This window comes from Spermophilus citellus (assembly GCF_964194105.1).
Source record: "Spermophilus citellus genome assembly, chromosome: 10".
Classification (NCBI taxonomy): domain Eukaryota; kingdom Metazoa; phylum Chordata; class Mammalia; order Rodentia; family Sciuridae; genus Spermophilus; species Spermophilus citellus.
Window position 1 is genome coordinate 82,820,239 of NC_138197.1, and position 16,639 is coordinate 82,836,877.

At 31.8% G+C, this 16,639-nt stretch overlaps 1 protein-coding gene across 6 annotated transcripts in view; it reads left to right on the forward strand.

Annotated features, from left to right (window-relative positions):
• The window catches only part of MON2 (MON2 homolog, regulator of endosome-to-Golgi trafficking), a 112,381-nt gene that overhangs the window by 49,677 nt on the left and 46,065 nt on the right, over positions 1 to 16,639 (forward strand). For all 6 annotated transcript variants that reach the window (XR_014024070.1, XM_081309961.1, XM_081309962.1 and 3 more), the window contains 11 exons: positions 851 to 1,035; positions 1,798 to 1,910; positions 2,247 to 2,351; positions 2,691 to 2,771; positions 2,849 to 2,922; positions 3,012 to 3,102; positions 7,056 to 7,157; positions 8,296 to 8,406; positions 10,410 to 10,585; positions 12,760 to 12,922; positions 14,885 to 15,178. Coding sequence is in view for 5 of the 6 variants with exons in the window: in XM_081309961.1 (XP_081166087.1) it covers positions 851 to 1,035; positions 1,798 to 1,910; positions 2,247 to 2,351; positions 2,691 to 2,771; positions 2,849 to 2,922; positions 3,012 to 3,102; positions 7,056 to 7,157; positions 8,296 to 8,406; positions 10,410 to 10,585; positions 12,760 to 12,922; positions 14,885 to 15,178 (1,495 nt within the window). In the remaining variant the exon portion in view is untranslated. The remainder of the gene's footprint in view (positions 1 to 850; positions 1,036 to 1,797; positions 1,911 to 2,246; positions 2,352 to 2,690; positions 2,772 to 2,848; positions 2,923 to 3,011; positions 3,103 to 7,055; positions 7,158 to 8,295; positions 8,407 to 10,409; positions 10,586 to 12,759; positions 12,923 to 14,884; positions 15,179 to 16,639) is intronic.

Sequence of the window (16,639 nt, forward strand, 5' to 3'; positions counted from 1 at the left end):
CTAATAAAAAAAAATAATCTGTACTTCTACTAATGTCGACCAATTTTGAAAAATAATCCATCTGGAAAAACTGTATTAGCTGTGAAAATGACATTTCAGTATTTAGAGTGCATTTGGCTTAAGAGGAAGATTCCCTCTGTGGCCACATGTAGGCTGTGCATTTTTCTTACAGTTCAAACTTTCAGAACTTCTGAAATCCATTTAGTCTGGAAATTACTAGGGTCTAGTTCAATCAAAAAATAAGCCTGGGTTGCTAAAGGGTATATAGAAAGAACATTATAACTTATTTTTAATTGTTCATATCTTTGGAATACAGTTCGATAAAATATATGTATACAATGTGCAAGTGATCCTTATCATTTCTTCAAGAACATTATTCTTTTACAGCCATTGCTCTTCCTCATCCTGTCCCTGCCCTGCCCTCTACCACAATTGTCACAGTGTCAGTGTTTTAATAGAAAATACAATCCCAAATTATAGAACACTCTATTCATTTTAAGACATACTACTATTTTTACAATGATCATTATCATATTTAATTTATTTGATTTATTTTTCTTTAGGATTGCAGAATTTTTGCTGATTTTAAAATGCTCCATGTTTTAAGTTAAATCTTTTAAGTTCTTGATAATTTTCTTCCATAATAAATGTGTGCATTGTACATTGTATTTACCCAGTTTAAATTTTCAGATATTATGTTAATTGGTTAAAATTCCTTCTTAAGTATATTGATTTTTGATATTTTGGGTAGATTTTCTTAAGACTTTACTGAATACCTAATTTCAAGTCATATTTTATAATTCAATTTAAAATAAGTTAATCAGTTAAATAAAATACCTTATCTTTTCAGCACAGATGAAGCTGCCACTGAGAATATCTTAAAAGCTGAACTGACTATGGCTGCTCTTTGTGGAAGACTGGGCCTTGTAACTTCAAGAGATGCCTTTATAACTGCAATATGCAAAGGTTCCTTGCCTCCGCATTATGCCCTTACTGTATTGAACACCACCACAGCAGCTACACTTTCCAATAAATGTAAGACTTAAGCTTGTACAACGTTCCCTCCATCTTGTTGGGTAATATAGAGAAATGATTATAGAAATTCTGAGTTCACATTTCTGCTGTTCCACTTACTGACTGTGTGGTCTTAGGGAAGTGATTGTCCCTGAGTTTCAGTTTTTTTCCATCTCTTTAATACAGTGGGAGTGGGAGAGGATAATAATATCTTTTTAAAACATAATCATGCAAACAAAACTATAAGTCTGTTAAAAATTTAACATAATATTGAAATAGTGGTTGATATTTTGTATTAAATGGAACTAGTAGAATGGTTAATGTTTATAACTACTTAGGTTAAGCTCACCTTCAAAAATTCATTTACGTTGAATACTTTGAGAGCATGTATAGTATACATTAATGTGATAGTAAAGTTTTCAAACTAAAAATATATTGCTCTCTGACTTTAACTATACAAGTATACTACAAATAGATGTTTAAACTTAATTTGTTCTAATTCCATTTTGTTTATGAAGATAATAACTAGAGTTTTATAATTTTTTTACAATCGATACTGAAAACCACTTAATATTTGCTTAACTTGTCTTGGTTTTTATACCCCATACCCAATGAGTTTTCATAATGTTAGCACACTCATAATAGATATTATTGATATTTAAATAAGTGTCACGGTGGAACTTTATTTAATCAAATTAATATTTTAAAATATTCTGTTACTCTGATTGCAATATAAAAGCATTTTTTTTTTTTTACTTATTTAGACTTTCCTTTGTATTCTAGCGTATTCTATTCAAGGCCAAAGTGTTATGATGATAAGTCCATCAAGTGAGTCTCACCAGCAGGTTGTGGCAGTGGGTCAACCTCTAGCAGTCCAGCCTCAAGGGACAGTAATGGTAATATACTTGTTTTTGTTAGTTACCAATTAATTATTAAAGGAAACATGTTTTACCCCTTTTTGCATTTGCCAAAATTTATTACTGTAGTTATTACTTTCTTTTACCTGGAGAGTATTTTTAGGAGAAACTGGTTAACTATTCAGTCACATTGTAATGAACATGACAACTTTTAGTCAGATTAATTTGTGTTTTGTAAAAATATTCAAACCTGTTTTCTTAATATTTCTTTGTTTTACTTTTAAAAAGTCTTTGAATGTATTAATGCTGCTTTATAAACTTATACTTTTTAAGAATGCTTAACAGATCTTGCAGATATATCCTTTTTCAATATAGCTAACTTCCAAAAATATCCAGTGTATGAGGACTCTGCTTAACTTGGCACACTGTCATGGAGCTGTTCTTGGAACATCATGGCAACTTGTCTTGGCAACTCTTCAGGTATGTTCAAGTACTGGGTCAGAGGTTAGCATATTATTACTTATAATTGCTAACAGTTAAACTAAGCATTATCTATTGGTGCTTCACGCAGACCTATGACAAAGTAAGCATGTAAAATGAGAAGTTACAAAGGAATAAATGACAGCTCATATCATAGAACGTGGTAGAGTGCTTCTCATAATGGCCTAAGTTCTACTGCTTACACTTGGTGTAATTATTTTATAAGAATATTAATTACTGATTTTAATTTTGTTTATTAGTAGTTACTACTGCCTTTAATTCTAGTTATTAGAATTTTTATAGTTTTATAAGTGTATTTGCTTTGTTTTAATTTTTCAGCATCTTGTATGGATTCTGGGATTAAAGCCTAGTAGTGGTGGTGCCTTGAAACCTGGAAGAGCTGTAGAAGGACCTAGTACAGTAAGCTCTAGTCCTTCTTATCTAATTAGTGCTTCCAAAAATGTCATGTTATATTTAATTTAATATGCTTCTCTTAGGTTCTAACAACTGCAGTGATGACAGATTTACCAGTGATTTCCAATATACTTTCAAGATTGTTTGAAAGCTCGCAGTAAGAGTCAATTTTACATTTGATAGAAAAATATTTTACTAGCTATATATTTTAGATCAAAATATCTTATTTCTTCATTTTTATTTTAGGTATCTTGATGATGTATCATTACATCATTTAATAAATGCACTCTGTTCCTTATCTCTAGAAGCAATGGATATGGCCTATGGAAATAATAAGGTCTGATAATCTACCTTTCTATTCTAAATATAGTATTGCATTTACTCATATAAGATGTTATGATCTCAGTGTTTTGCTAGTAGGACCAATACTTAGTTTGTTGACAATAGACTGATAGGTTTTTACCATTTTTGGTTATTATTAGTAGAAGGGGGAGTAAAGAGGACATGATTTGTGTTACTATTTATGTGTCTAAATATGTTATATGACTTAAATTGTGCCCATTTTTCTTGTGCAGTGACTTTCTTTTTTCTTTCTTTTCTTCCTGTACCAGGGATTAAGCCCATCTGAGGCACATCTCTATCCCTTTTTTATTTAGAGATAGGGTCTTTTATTTAGAGATAGAGTTCCTTAGTGCCTCATTAAGTTGCTCAGGCTGGCTTTGAACTCACAGCCCTCCTGTCTTAGCTTCCTGAGCAGCTGGGATTACAGGAGTGTGTTAACTGCACCTGGCTCGAGTAGTGAATATTTCTAAAAACGATTTTTATAAAGAATAATGCATCATAATTTTTATGAATTTATTTCCTAAAATGTCACAGTAATGCTTATGATTAAAATTTTTGATCAGAATATTACAGTATTTCAATTAAGGAATACATGTCTTCATTTCTCATGCCTTCATTGGGATCTAAAGGTAGTGACTCTCCTAACTTTGAAATTAAACTTTGTGTTTACTGATTAAATCAATAGAACAGTACTTTTGAATATTGACATTCAGAAACATTTCTTTATATTCACATTTTCATTTTGTTATACTTGGAAAGCACAGGAAAATTTGGGCTTATTTATATCTTAGTAATATTTCAAATAAACTGCTTTCAGGCTGGGGATATATCTCAGTGGTAGAATGCATGCCTGGTATGTGTGAGGTTCTGGGTTTGACCCTCAGAACCACACAAAAATAAAGTCCTTTCTATATTTTGAAATTAATGAATATAGTTTCACCATTTACAAATAACATGAAGAAAACCCAGTAATTTATTTAACATATCTATATGTATGGTCCAAAAATATGTTGTCTCCTTAATCCTTAATTCTGTGTACTATGGTTTGTTATCTTGGCTCATGTGACTTACTCTCTAAGAAGAAATTCTCATTAAAGCATAGGTTTATTTATTATAGCATATAACTAGATAATTACATAAACATTTAGGTGTTTGGAAACATGTATTAAAATTTGCTCCAAAAATTCATGCAAGGATACAAGTATAGTAAACTAATCAATTTATTGATATGTGAGTAATCCTCCACCTTTGAGATTCTTAACACAAAACTATAATATTTTGAAGAGTGCCGTAAAGAAAAACATGCAAACTTATAATTTCTTGAGAATTTATGTGTTCATGTAACAAACACTCTGCTGGAAGATATAAAAGAAATAGGTTTCTACTTTTAAATAAGATATAAACTGCTTCACTCTAGTTAAATCACAGTTAATTTGGTATGAGAGTCTAAGCAAATAGTATAGATATTACTGGGCTTTGTGGTACATGCCTGCAATCCCAGTAGTTTGATAGGCTCAGACAGGAGGATCACAGGTTCAAGACCAGCCTCAGCAATTTCACAAGGCTCTGAGCAACTTAGCGAGACCCTGTCTCAAAAATAAAAAAGGGCTGGGGATATGGTTCAATGCTCCTGGGTTTAATCTCTGGTAATCCCTGCCCCCACCACCCTCCTGTCCCCCCCAAAATATATAGTATAGATATTATTTGATAAAACTTATTTTAGGAATTCTTAATTCTTTATTACATGAGATACTTATATATCTATTAAAATGAGTTAAGTTAGCCAAAATAAACTAGTGTGATTGGAACTAGATAGTAAAGGAATGGTAGGGTTTAGATTTAAAAAGGCAAGCCAGGTGTGGTATCGCACACCTGTAATCCCAGTGTCTTGGGAGGCTAAAGCAGGAGGATCTCAAGTTCAAAGCCAGCCTGAGCAATTTAGCAAGGACCTAGCAACTCAGTGAGACCCTGTCTCTAAATAAAATACAACAAAAGGGCTCAGTGGTTAAGTGCCCCTGAGTTCAATCCCCAGTACCCCACCCCACCAAAAAAAAAACCAGATTATAAAAGGCAAATTCATGGAAATCAAAAGATAAAAACTTTACAAGAAATCATAATCGATGAGAGAAAAACAGGAGCTTTGGTGTTTAATAATTGTTGTTAACCTTGAAGAATACAATTTCAAGAGGGGCAGATGTGACTTTTAAGGAAGACTTAGAGGGAACAAATGTTGAAAACATGAATATACTGAGTAGTACTGAGATAATTTCTTATAAGAGTGGATTCACATCTCTCCATTTTAGGATTCAGTTTTATAAAGTGAAATGACAAATATGAAATGAAAATGAAAGCTTTATAAAAATATTCAAGTAATCTGCAAGGCGCTGGGTTCAATTCCCTAGCACAAAATAAGGGGGGGAGGAATTGAATAATATTGTATTATAAATGTATTAAATACAGACTTTATAAAAACATTTCTAGATGGAGGTTATTAAAAATTTATTAGTCAGTTGTGACTTCTATAAAAAAGTATTATAAGTGTGATGAATATGCAGATATTAAAATAAGTTAATTTTCTACATTGTTAAGAAAATAGATTTAACAATGTCATCTGTTCTGAGTGAGTTAAATGTAGGGATTTCTATTGTAGAGATTACTTTAAAATGACCAACATCTTTGTTTTGGTCTTCATTTCAGGAATTTGCACTAATGTGTTATGGATGTAATTTATTGTAAGGTTTTTAAATTCTTTCTTAGAAGGTGAAGCTGATAAGTATGAAGCAAAGCATATTACCCAGCTCAGTGTAACAATAGAAGTATTAAAGCAGCTATTTTTCATTGAGTGTTTTCTGTATGCTCACCACTGACTTAATTAATTTAATCACTTAAAACAACTTTATGAGCTTCTGTGTTAGCCTTGTCTTCTTACAAATGAAAATAGAGAGCATAAGTAACTTGCCTGAGATCATTTATTTAGTAAACAGTAGAGTTTGGATTTGAACCTATCTATTTCTCTACCCAAAGCTTTACTCTTCCTAGTGACTCTTAACTTTGGGTGTTTTCAAAGTCACCTATGGCATTTTTAAAAAGTAAAAATGCCAACTACATTCTAGGGTTCTTGAGTAAACTTCTTTAGGTATGAATCTTAGACATCTTTGTGTTCTTTTAAATGCTATATAGGATTCCTGTGTATATTCTGGCTAAAATAAGGAGAAAGGGGAAGAAGTAATACTAGACATCATTTGAGAGGGATTTCTTATGTGTCATGTACTTTGTGATGTGAGGTAGTTTCTATACTATTATTATTTCCATGTTAATGATTAAAAAGTTCAGTAGAGAGAGCAATTTACCTAAGGTTACATAGCTGTTAAGTGGCAGAATCAAGATGAAATCTCAGACAGTTAAAACTTCATAGATGTCAGTCACAACCACAATACCATATTTTCTCTAGAATTATTAATTTTTCTGCCATCAAAATTTGTAGACACCTCCACATTAGCACAGGGAGGAAGGGTCTTAAAACCTTAATGTACTTAATTCACTGATTTCTACTAAGAAAGATACTATTAAGCATTTCCGTATTGGATATTGTCAGTACTATAAAAGTGTTAGAAATATATAATAAAAAAATCTTTAAATTTGTAGATGTTTAAATGAAGTACTCTTATTGTTAGCCATTCTCTAGGTTAAGTATAACTTTTGGACTTTTACCCTTTCCCTGTAAAAGCGTTTTTCAATCAAATGATCTAATTAGGATCTATTCTGAATAGTAGAATATCTTGACAGAAAGGCTTGTTTTGTGACAATAGGTTTTGTTATATTTATTAAGTAACTTTATATATGCTAATTAATGATACTCATGCTCTTTAGAGTATTCTGTTTTTATTTACAGTTCATGTACCCAGAATTCTCCTTATAATATTAAAATGCAATATGTTTTCTCCCTAGGAACCATCTCTGTTTGCTGTTGCCAAATTGTTAGAAACCGGTCTAGTTAACATGCACCGAATAGAAATTTTATGGAGACCTCTCACTGGTCATCTACTTGAGGTAAACTCTTTCTTAAATATTATATTTTATTTTTTTATTAATAAAGACATCCACATTGAGCCAGTAGTTCCAGATAACCAAAGTATTAACTTTCCTTGCCCCTTTCCTGTGCATTTACATCCGTATATTTTATCAAGGACTAATGTTGTGTAGTGATTGGTTTGGTGAGGGAGTAGATTGCTTTTATTGGCTGAAAATGGGTGAAATTTTTAAATTGATAAATATCAGAGAAATCAGCTGTCAGCTTATTATACAGTCTCATGATCCATCAGGCCAGTTGGGGCTGAGAGTTAGTAGTAAACACTGTTCATTTACAGATTTTTGCTACAATTATGAGATAACCTATTAGGGGAAAATCTATTTGGTATTTTTAACCATAGATAGTACCAGGGGATTTTATCGAATTTATATTATCTTGCATTCAGTTTGAGGGTACTCTTAATGATTAGTTGCTGCTTAATAGCCAGCTTCTTGTGTTGGTACATGTGTCTATATACAATTCAGGTTCGTGTTATCTAGGTCATTTGATATTATTTTAGAAACCTGAGAAAGTTATTATTAGAAAAACTGACATACAGAAGGTTTTCTCTTTATTTTGTCAGAATTATTTTTAAGAATAAGTAAAGGATATGAGCTGATTTCTTCATGTTTGGATCATCTCATCAAATGGGAACAGATAAAATTTTTAAAATGTATCACAGTCTTTGATTGTGAACTTAATTAAGAACTTAGCATTGAGATTAGAGATGTAGTTCAGTATTAGAGTACTTGCAGGGACCTGGGTATAATCTCCAGCACTGAAAAGAAAAAAAGAAAGAAAACCTTAGTATTTCAGCTTGCCGCTTTTATTTGCTCTGATGATGTGTCCTTTACTATTATGAAATCCTTTCTTTTCTGTGACTTGTTTTAGTTTCAGCTTTTTTCTTTTGTCTTCTCTTTGTTGCTTCCTCTTGCCCTCATTCAGAAGGTAAGCTTACTGACATTTTTGATGTAAGTTTTTTTCCAATCCTTACTTGATGTAATTTTTAAAAAGTGAAAAGAAAATGTAATATTTTAATTTTTCTTTGCTCAATTGATGTGTGATTCATAGTTATGTACACAAATTAAATATTTGATTTTTCAACATATGTACCTTCAGGTCTGCCAGCATCCAAACTCTCGAATGAGAGAATGGGGAGCAGAAGCTTTAACTTCACTTATTAAAGCAGGATTAACATTTAACCATGAGCCTCCACTTTCACAGAACCAGGTAAAAAAGAATACTTAATATGAAATTATCCTTTTCTATATGTAGTTTTTCTTAGTTTTTCAAGTAGATAATATTCTAATTGAGAGTTTTTAGAAATGTTTTATATTTAGGCTATTGATTTCTTATTAAAGGTAAGAGATTCTTGGTCTTCATGAAAAATTTTAAACACTTCATGAATGACACTGAATTAAGTTAATAAATTACATAGATTGGTCTTCTAGTTTACAAGTTTTACTCTTCATGAAGTGCTAAGGCTTCATTTTAGAGCTTTGACCTTTTTGGTCCTTACATCTCTGACTTTTTCCTTTTGCTATACTACATGGAGAGAAAACAAATGGCAGAAGAAATATGCACAATAATATAGATTTTCATTTTTAAAATTTTAAGTTATTTTTTACTTTTAGAGTATATTTAAAATATTCATCATTTTGATACTCTTTATCGTTCACATATATCTTACACAGTTGTTTCAGTCAGCTTTTTTGCTGCTGTGACTAAAGGCCTGACCAGCACAATTGTAGAGGAGGAAAGGTTTATTCAGGGGCTCATAGTTTCAGAGGTCTCCATACATAGACAGCAGGCTCCATTTCTTAGGGCTTGAGGTGAAGCTGAACATCATGGCAGAGTGTGTGGTAAAGGGGAGCAGTTCACATGGTGATCAGGAAACAGAGAAAGAGGTCTCCTATTGTCATATACAAATATATACCTCAAAGCCACATCCCCAATGAACCACTTCCTCCAGCAACATTCCACCTGCCTCCAGTTTCCACCCGATTAATCCCATCAGGGATTAATTAACTGATTAAGTTGACGTACAACCCAATCCTTCTCCTTCAAACCTTCTTGCATTGTCTCACACATGAGCTTTTGGGGAATACCATGTCTGAACCATAGCAACAGTTTTTAAAAGTCCACCAGAGTTTTACTGCTTCAGGACTGAGTAGGAATGAGGCATTTAATAAATATTCTCATTGCCCCCACATCTTATTGTATTCCAGTTCTACAGATTTACTCAACATGTAATTATTCAGCGTAGCTCTTGGAACAGAGTAGTCAACAAGACAGAAAAGATACATATTCTTTTACATCTTACATGTTAGTGATTTTATATATTTTTCTACAATTTGAATTTTTTAAAAAAAATAGTTGTGTAACTGCTCCAGTATTTTCAATGTTCACCTTAATACTTGATGTATATATAGTTAGAGCTTAATAAATTATTTGTTCAGTCAGTAACCAAATAAAGAACTCTTAAAGAAAAGAAAAATGAAAAAAAAATGGAGCAAGTGCTTTCAGATACTGAACAGGATAGAGTCAAGTGCTCTTGTTTACTCTGCAACAAATTTCATGGTTTTATGTCATCTTTGTTAGAATTTGCCATACTTATTCATTTTCTAAACATTTTATTCCTTTTATTCCATCACACTTAGGAATTTTAAATTTGAATACATGTAGTATATAATAATAAAGAATATTAAAGGTGATTTTAGTAATTGGTGATTGTTTTCTACTCTTCAAATACTGCTAGAGATATATGATCTTTAATGAAATTGATTTCTATATGGTTCTATATTTATTATCTTTCAAAGTAAGATACCTACCATTTTATCTTGAAATATAACATCTTAAAGACTTGGCTTTTTTCCCTCATTAAAAATATAAATGACAAATCTCTAATGAATACTGTTAGAGAAGTCATGTTCAATGTTTATTTTAGTAGAAAAATATTCTGCTTACCTTGGTAGTCTTGAGTAATGGTGAATTTAACAAGCAGTGAAAGCAACAAGCTGGGTGCTGTGGTGCATGCCTATATAGATCCAACACTCAGGAGGCTAAGGTGGAAGTATCAGTTGATCCCAGAAGTTCAAGACCAGCCTGGGCAACAAGTCAGATGTTGTCTTAAAAGAAAAGAAAAAATAAATAAAGATAAGAAAAAGGGAACAACAAAGAATTCCTCTATTTTTAAATTTCTCTTCCTAATTAGTTTCTTGTCTGCTTTTCAGAGACTGCAATTGCTTTTATTGAATCCATTAAAGGAGATGTCCAATATTAACCATCCAGATATACGACTGAAGCAATTAGAATGTGTATTGCAGATTCTGCAGAGTCAGGGAGACAGTCTAGGACCTGGTTGGCCATTGGTTCTTGGAGTCATGGGAGCAATCAGAAATGATCAAGGGTAAGTTTTTGAAATTAATATCCCCAAAATAATACAAGTAGAAGGGGAATCCATCCTAAAAATCATGCAGTATAGTAATTTTTTTTGCATGTCCTTTCTGTATAAATCCAAGGCCCATAATAGTTTTTCTTAAACTACCCCCAAGTGGCTATAGGGAATTTTTAGGTATTATTACCATTGTTTTAAAAGGATGGGAGTATTGCTGTTTGACCTTTATATTAGAATATAAGGTTTTTATTTACAATAAGATAAACGAACCAATTTAAAAATTTTTATAATACACCCAAAGATTAGACTTTTTATAAGGTTTGGATTTGTTAAAACAAATATTTGATAAGATACAAAATAATCTTTAGGAGTGTGACTTCACTGTGTGTATGAGGAAATCTAAGAAATTGCTTTAAAATAACTTGCATTTATTTATTAAACACTTATTCTGTGTATTTCAGATATTGTGCTTACTAGTTATTCTGAGTATACAGATAAATAGCTCCTGCTTTAAAATAGAATCCAAGGAAGTAAGTAATTTGTTATGCCATGAAATTATTAAGGCTCTAGGTGGAAGGGGACAGAGCAAAAAATATAAAAAGATGCAGATGTCATAGATACCACCATGACAGCAGCAAGAGGTTAAGGTGGGAAACAAGAAAGTCTACAAATGCTCTCTAAGAATAAGAGGAGATGGATTTGAGTTATTTAACCAATTAACTCTAGGTATATGGAGGCATGAAAACCAGGCATGATTCTCAGATTTCTGACTTAGGCAATTAGTTTAGTAGATGATGGTATCATTAACTACACAGAAAGAAGAGCAAATTTGAAGTCGATGTATGATCTTATTTAATTTAGGATTTAATTTAGGGTAGAACTCCAGTGGAGAGATTTAGCAGACACTGGATAGATATATTTGTATATAATTCTGCAATAGGACTCATAGTATCTTATTTTATAATAAGTATAGGAGTTTTAGCTGATTGAGATACTTGAAAATATTAAGAAAAACTAAATGTTCTTAAATGTTCATAGTAGTAAATTTTCTTTTTTTTTTTAAATATTTATTTTTTTGGTTAGACACGATACCTTTATTTTGTTGATTTATTTTTATGTGATGTTGAGGATCAAACCCAGGGCCTTACACATGCTAGGTGAGTGCTCTACCACTGAACCATAACCCCAGCCCAGTAAATTTTCTTAAATGCTATAAAATATTGAGGTAATTAGGCATAATGGTGCACATCTGTAACCCCAGCAACTAAGAAGACTAAGGCAGAGGGTAATAGGTTCCAGACCAGCCTGTACAACTAAGTGAGACCCTATCAAAATAAAAAATAAAAAGGGCTGGGGATGCAGTTCAGTGTTAGTGTGCTTCTGGGCTTAATCCCAAGTACTACACCCCCCTCCCCCCAAATAAAAGAGGCAAAGGGAGATGAGCTTAGATCAAGTTGAAGTTATTTTTCTCAGTGTATATAATAGGACATTATAAAAATGAAATGAATTAATATGTGTAAAATGTTTAAAAAGTACATGACATACTAATAAAAGGTAGTTATTATAACCATCCTTTTCATTATTTACCATCAGAATTTTTCTTCAAAACCAAATTCTTTTTATTTTTTTCATTTGAAATTCAAAATTCACTCTTCTTACAGTTTACATTCATAGAATGTTATATTCCTTTGAAGATTTAAAGAAGATAATTGTATATTTATAAAAGAATGAAGAACACATTTTCATTTATTGAGTAAATTTTTATTGAGCAAATTATGGTTATTAACATGTGCACGGCATTGTGTAAGATATTGGGGATACAATGGAGAGAAAAGTAGCTATGCCAATTTACCATTCTTATTCATTGTCCAAATTTTCTTTTGGTTACTTAATGTAAAGTACAAATAGAAATGATACATTGCTAATACTCATTTTCATATCCTTTTTCTTAATCTGCTAATTTTATTTCTTACTACCTCTGAGGTTCTTTATTATTAGTTGTATATTTTAAAGTAAGTGTATCATTTTTACACTTATAAATATTGAAGTACTATATGATCTATATTAGGGAGGGTTTTCTTGTTAAAATTGTAAAATAAAATTTTGCTTGTTCAAATTATTGTAAGGTATATGCTTTTACACATTTCTTTTAAATGCATCACTATACATTTCTTTTGTGTTTTCAGAGAATCCTTGATACGAACCGCATTCCAGTGTCTTCAATTAGTTGTGACAGATTTTCTACCAACAATGCCTTGTACTTGCTTACAGATAGTTGTAGATGTTGCAGGTAGCTTTGGACTTCATAACCAAGAACTAAATATTAGTTTAACTTCAATAGGTTTATTGGTAAGTATCATCGCCTTTCTTACGATAGTATAACTTAGAAATTACTGTTATACAGTTGGAAGTGAATGCCAAACAAATATGGTTTTGGCTCTAAGAAAATTATTTGAATGACTTGAATATCAAATATATCTTCCATGAAGAATTAAATAACATAAGAAATAATTCATAATAGCAGAATATTTGGAGAACTTTTGATATGTTGAAGATTGACTTTTATAAGGTTTGTTGTGAGATGATGTAGTAAACAAATTATATATACATAAGGAAAACCATTAGTTAATTTTAATGTGAAAGTTTACTGATTTTAAATATACTTTAATAACATTTTCTTGGACTATTCATTTGTAAATAAAGCTTCAATAGAATTCTGTACCATTTACATAGTCCTGTAGTCTATCAGAAATACTCTAGGAGACAAAAAAATCATAGGAGAAGACCCTAGGCTCTGGGGGATATATATAAAATATGAATTATATTTGACTCTTATTCTTGAGTTATAGACCTCTGAGCCTCATTTTACACATTTTGAAAAAAGAAATAATAAAATCTAAGTTAGGATATTGTCAACATTATATGAAGTCAACATGAAAGGAGCTATATATTTAAGACAATTGTTTAAAATACATATTATAATGCAGACGGTTTATAAAGTTGAACTTAAATTTCCCTCACAAGCCAGGCAAGGTGGCACATGCCTGTAATCCCAGTGGCTCAAGAGGCTAACACAGGAGGATAGTGAGTTCAAAGCCCTCAGCAACTTAGTGAAGCCCTGTCTCAAAATTAAAAATAAAAAACAGGTTGGGGATGTGGCTCAGTGTCTGGGCATTCCTGAGTTCAGTCCCTGGTACCTCAAATAAATAGATAAATAAATAATTCCCTCACAAGCTAGATAAGTTAGTATTTTACTCTTAAAAATATAATTATGTGGGGCTGGGATTATGGCTCAGCGGTAGAATGTTTGCCTAGAATGTGTGAAGTGCTGGGTTCCGTCCTCAGCACCACATAAAAATAAATAAAATAAAAGTATTGTGTCCAACTACAACTAAAAAAATATTAAAAATATAATTATGTAAAAAAAAAATAAGCATGTTATATATAAAATTGCTTCCCACAAGTGGTTGGTTAGTTCATTGTTAATTAAATTACTGCAGGTGTCACATCTTTTATTTTACATTTATGTTTGCAGTATTGGATCCCCTACATTTTTATCATTGGCATAAATTATCATTAATTCTCTTACTATATTTTGGTTGAGAATAAAGTCATAGGCATGCTTGAAGATAGTAATTGTTCTTTTTTTGTATGTAAAATTATAAATAAAAACTGGGCATGGTGTCATATACTTATAATCCCAACTACTGGGGAGGCTGAAGAAGGATTGCAAGTTTGAAGCCAGCCTCTGCAATTTAGGGAGACCTGTCCCAACATAAAAAGGTTTAGGGATGTAGTTCATTGGTAGAGTAGCACTGGGTACAATCCCTAGTCCTGCAAGTAAAGGAAGAGAGAGAGGAAGGAAGGAAAGAAGGAAGGGAGGGAGGGAAGACTATACAGTTATTGTGTAATGATATTAAGGAATTGTTAGTAATTTAACTATGATAGTAATGGTATTATTAGTTATGTTTTAGCAATTGTTTTATCAAGGTGTATATTAATACATTGAAGTACCTTATATTCTCCTTGTTTTCTGCATGTACTTGAACTTTTTCACAATAAAACATTTAAAAAAAAAAAGGTCGGGGGAACAGGATAGTGCTAGAGAAGATGGATTGTTCTCCTGGAATCCGAAACATGATAGAGGAAGTAAAGATGTTTCCATTGAATTTATTCTATGAGAAAGGAGATTTATGAAGTAATTTTTTAAATGTTTTACTATGAAAAGTGAAACGACCACATTACTTATTAACTTATGTGTTTACAACAAAATCTGTGAATACAGTGATATTTTTCTGCTTTTTTCCTTAGTGGAATATTTCAGATTATTTTTTCCAAAGAGGAGAAATTATTGAAAAAGAATTAAATAAAGAAGAGGCAGCACAGCAAAAGCAGGCAGAAGAGAAAGGAGTGGTTTTAAATCGGCCGTTCCACCCTGCGCCACCATTTGATTGCTTATGGTTATGTCTTTATGCAAAATTGGGTGAATTGTGTGTGGACCCCCGTCCTGCTGTCAGAAAGAGTGCAGGGCAGACTCTGTTTTCTACAATTGGTGCACATGGAACTTTATTACAGCATTCAACCTGGCACACCGTTATTTGGAAGGTACTATATGCTTTTATAGTGTATTTGTTTTTTTCAGTTAAACTTGTTTCTTTTTATTTTTTAAAGAGTTTCCATGCATTTGTATATTTGACAAGACAAAAAAATGTCATGTTTTAAAATTATACCTCCCACAGAAAAAGTTATTAAAAGTTCCATTTCTGTTATTCATCTCTTATTTTTTGTCTCATGTTCTATCTGTGCTTTTCTTTTTTTTCACTCCTTTGTTTTCCAAAAGGTAAAACAAGGATTTGTGAAACCAACAATACCTTATAATAGAGTTGAAACCTTATAATAGACCCCAAAATATTTTCTTAAAAATTAATAATATATTTTCTCTAGTTAAAAAAAATTAAAGCCATCTTTCCATCCTTATTGTTTAAATTTTTATTTATTTATTTTTAACTGAAAAGTAAAAATTTTATGTTAATGGTAAAAGCCCTGTTTGCTTCTGTCTTCTGTTTCACCTCTGTCCCTTGGCTCCTCCTCAGATCCCAAACATGCTTAAGTCCCTCTTTTCTTTTTTTAACCTTAGTTTTATTTATTTATTTATTTTTCTGTGGTACTGAGGATCAAATCCAGTGCCTCACACATGCTAGGGAAGTGTTCTACCACTAATCTGCAACCTTAGCCCAAAGTCCCTCTTTTTTTTTAATGAACATTTTTTCTAATTCTTGTTTTGCTTTTAAATAGCTTCTGCTTCTTTTTTTCCTCCCCAGATACATTCTACCTCTCTGAGTGCTGTTCCCAGCCCTTTTTAGGTTTTGTTTTCAGGGAGTTTTACTAAATTATCCATGCTGGTCTCAAACTTGTAAACCTTCTGCCTCATCCTCCCAATCAGATGGGCCCAGCTAAGTAGCTTCATTTTTAATATTTTTGTTGCCTAATTTGCAATGATTTTTTTTCTTCCTCACTTCCCCATTCCCTTGTTCCTTGTAATTTGATTTCCAAATTATTCTACTTCAGAGTAAGGTCTCTTAAACATTAGAGTGCGATAGAGTCATTTAGCAGATTTGTTTAAGGTTCTAGATCCACCCTAGAATTGACCTCCATTATTTCAGATTTTTTGGCCTGGAGTGGATCCTGAAAATTCACATTTCAGTCAAACTTCTGGGTGACGCTGATGCTGCTGGTTCCAAAACCATACTTTGAGAACCACAGAAATCATTCATAGGCTATAGATGGTCTTCTGTTTCCCAAGTCCTTTGGCCTATACCCAGTGCTAGTCCTACTTATTTTTTGTTAGCATTTAATGCTATTATCTTCTTGAAATTTTCTTTTTTTAGCTTTTGTTTCACAGCATGTATATATTTCTCATTTAGTTTTAATTTTGTTTTTCATTGTGCTTATTCCTAAGTGCAAATATTCCCCAAATTATAATTAATTTTTGCTTGTTGATTTCTTTCTTTTTTTTCTTTCTAGCACCCTTAGCTAGTCCTAGAGCTTCAGTTGTAACCTCAATTT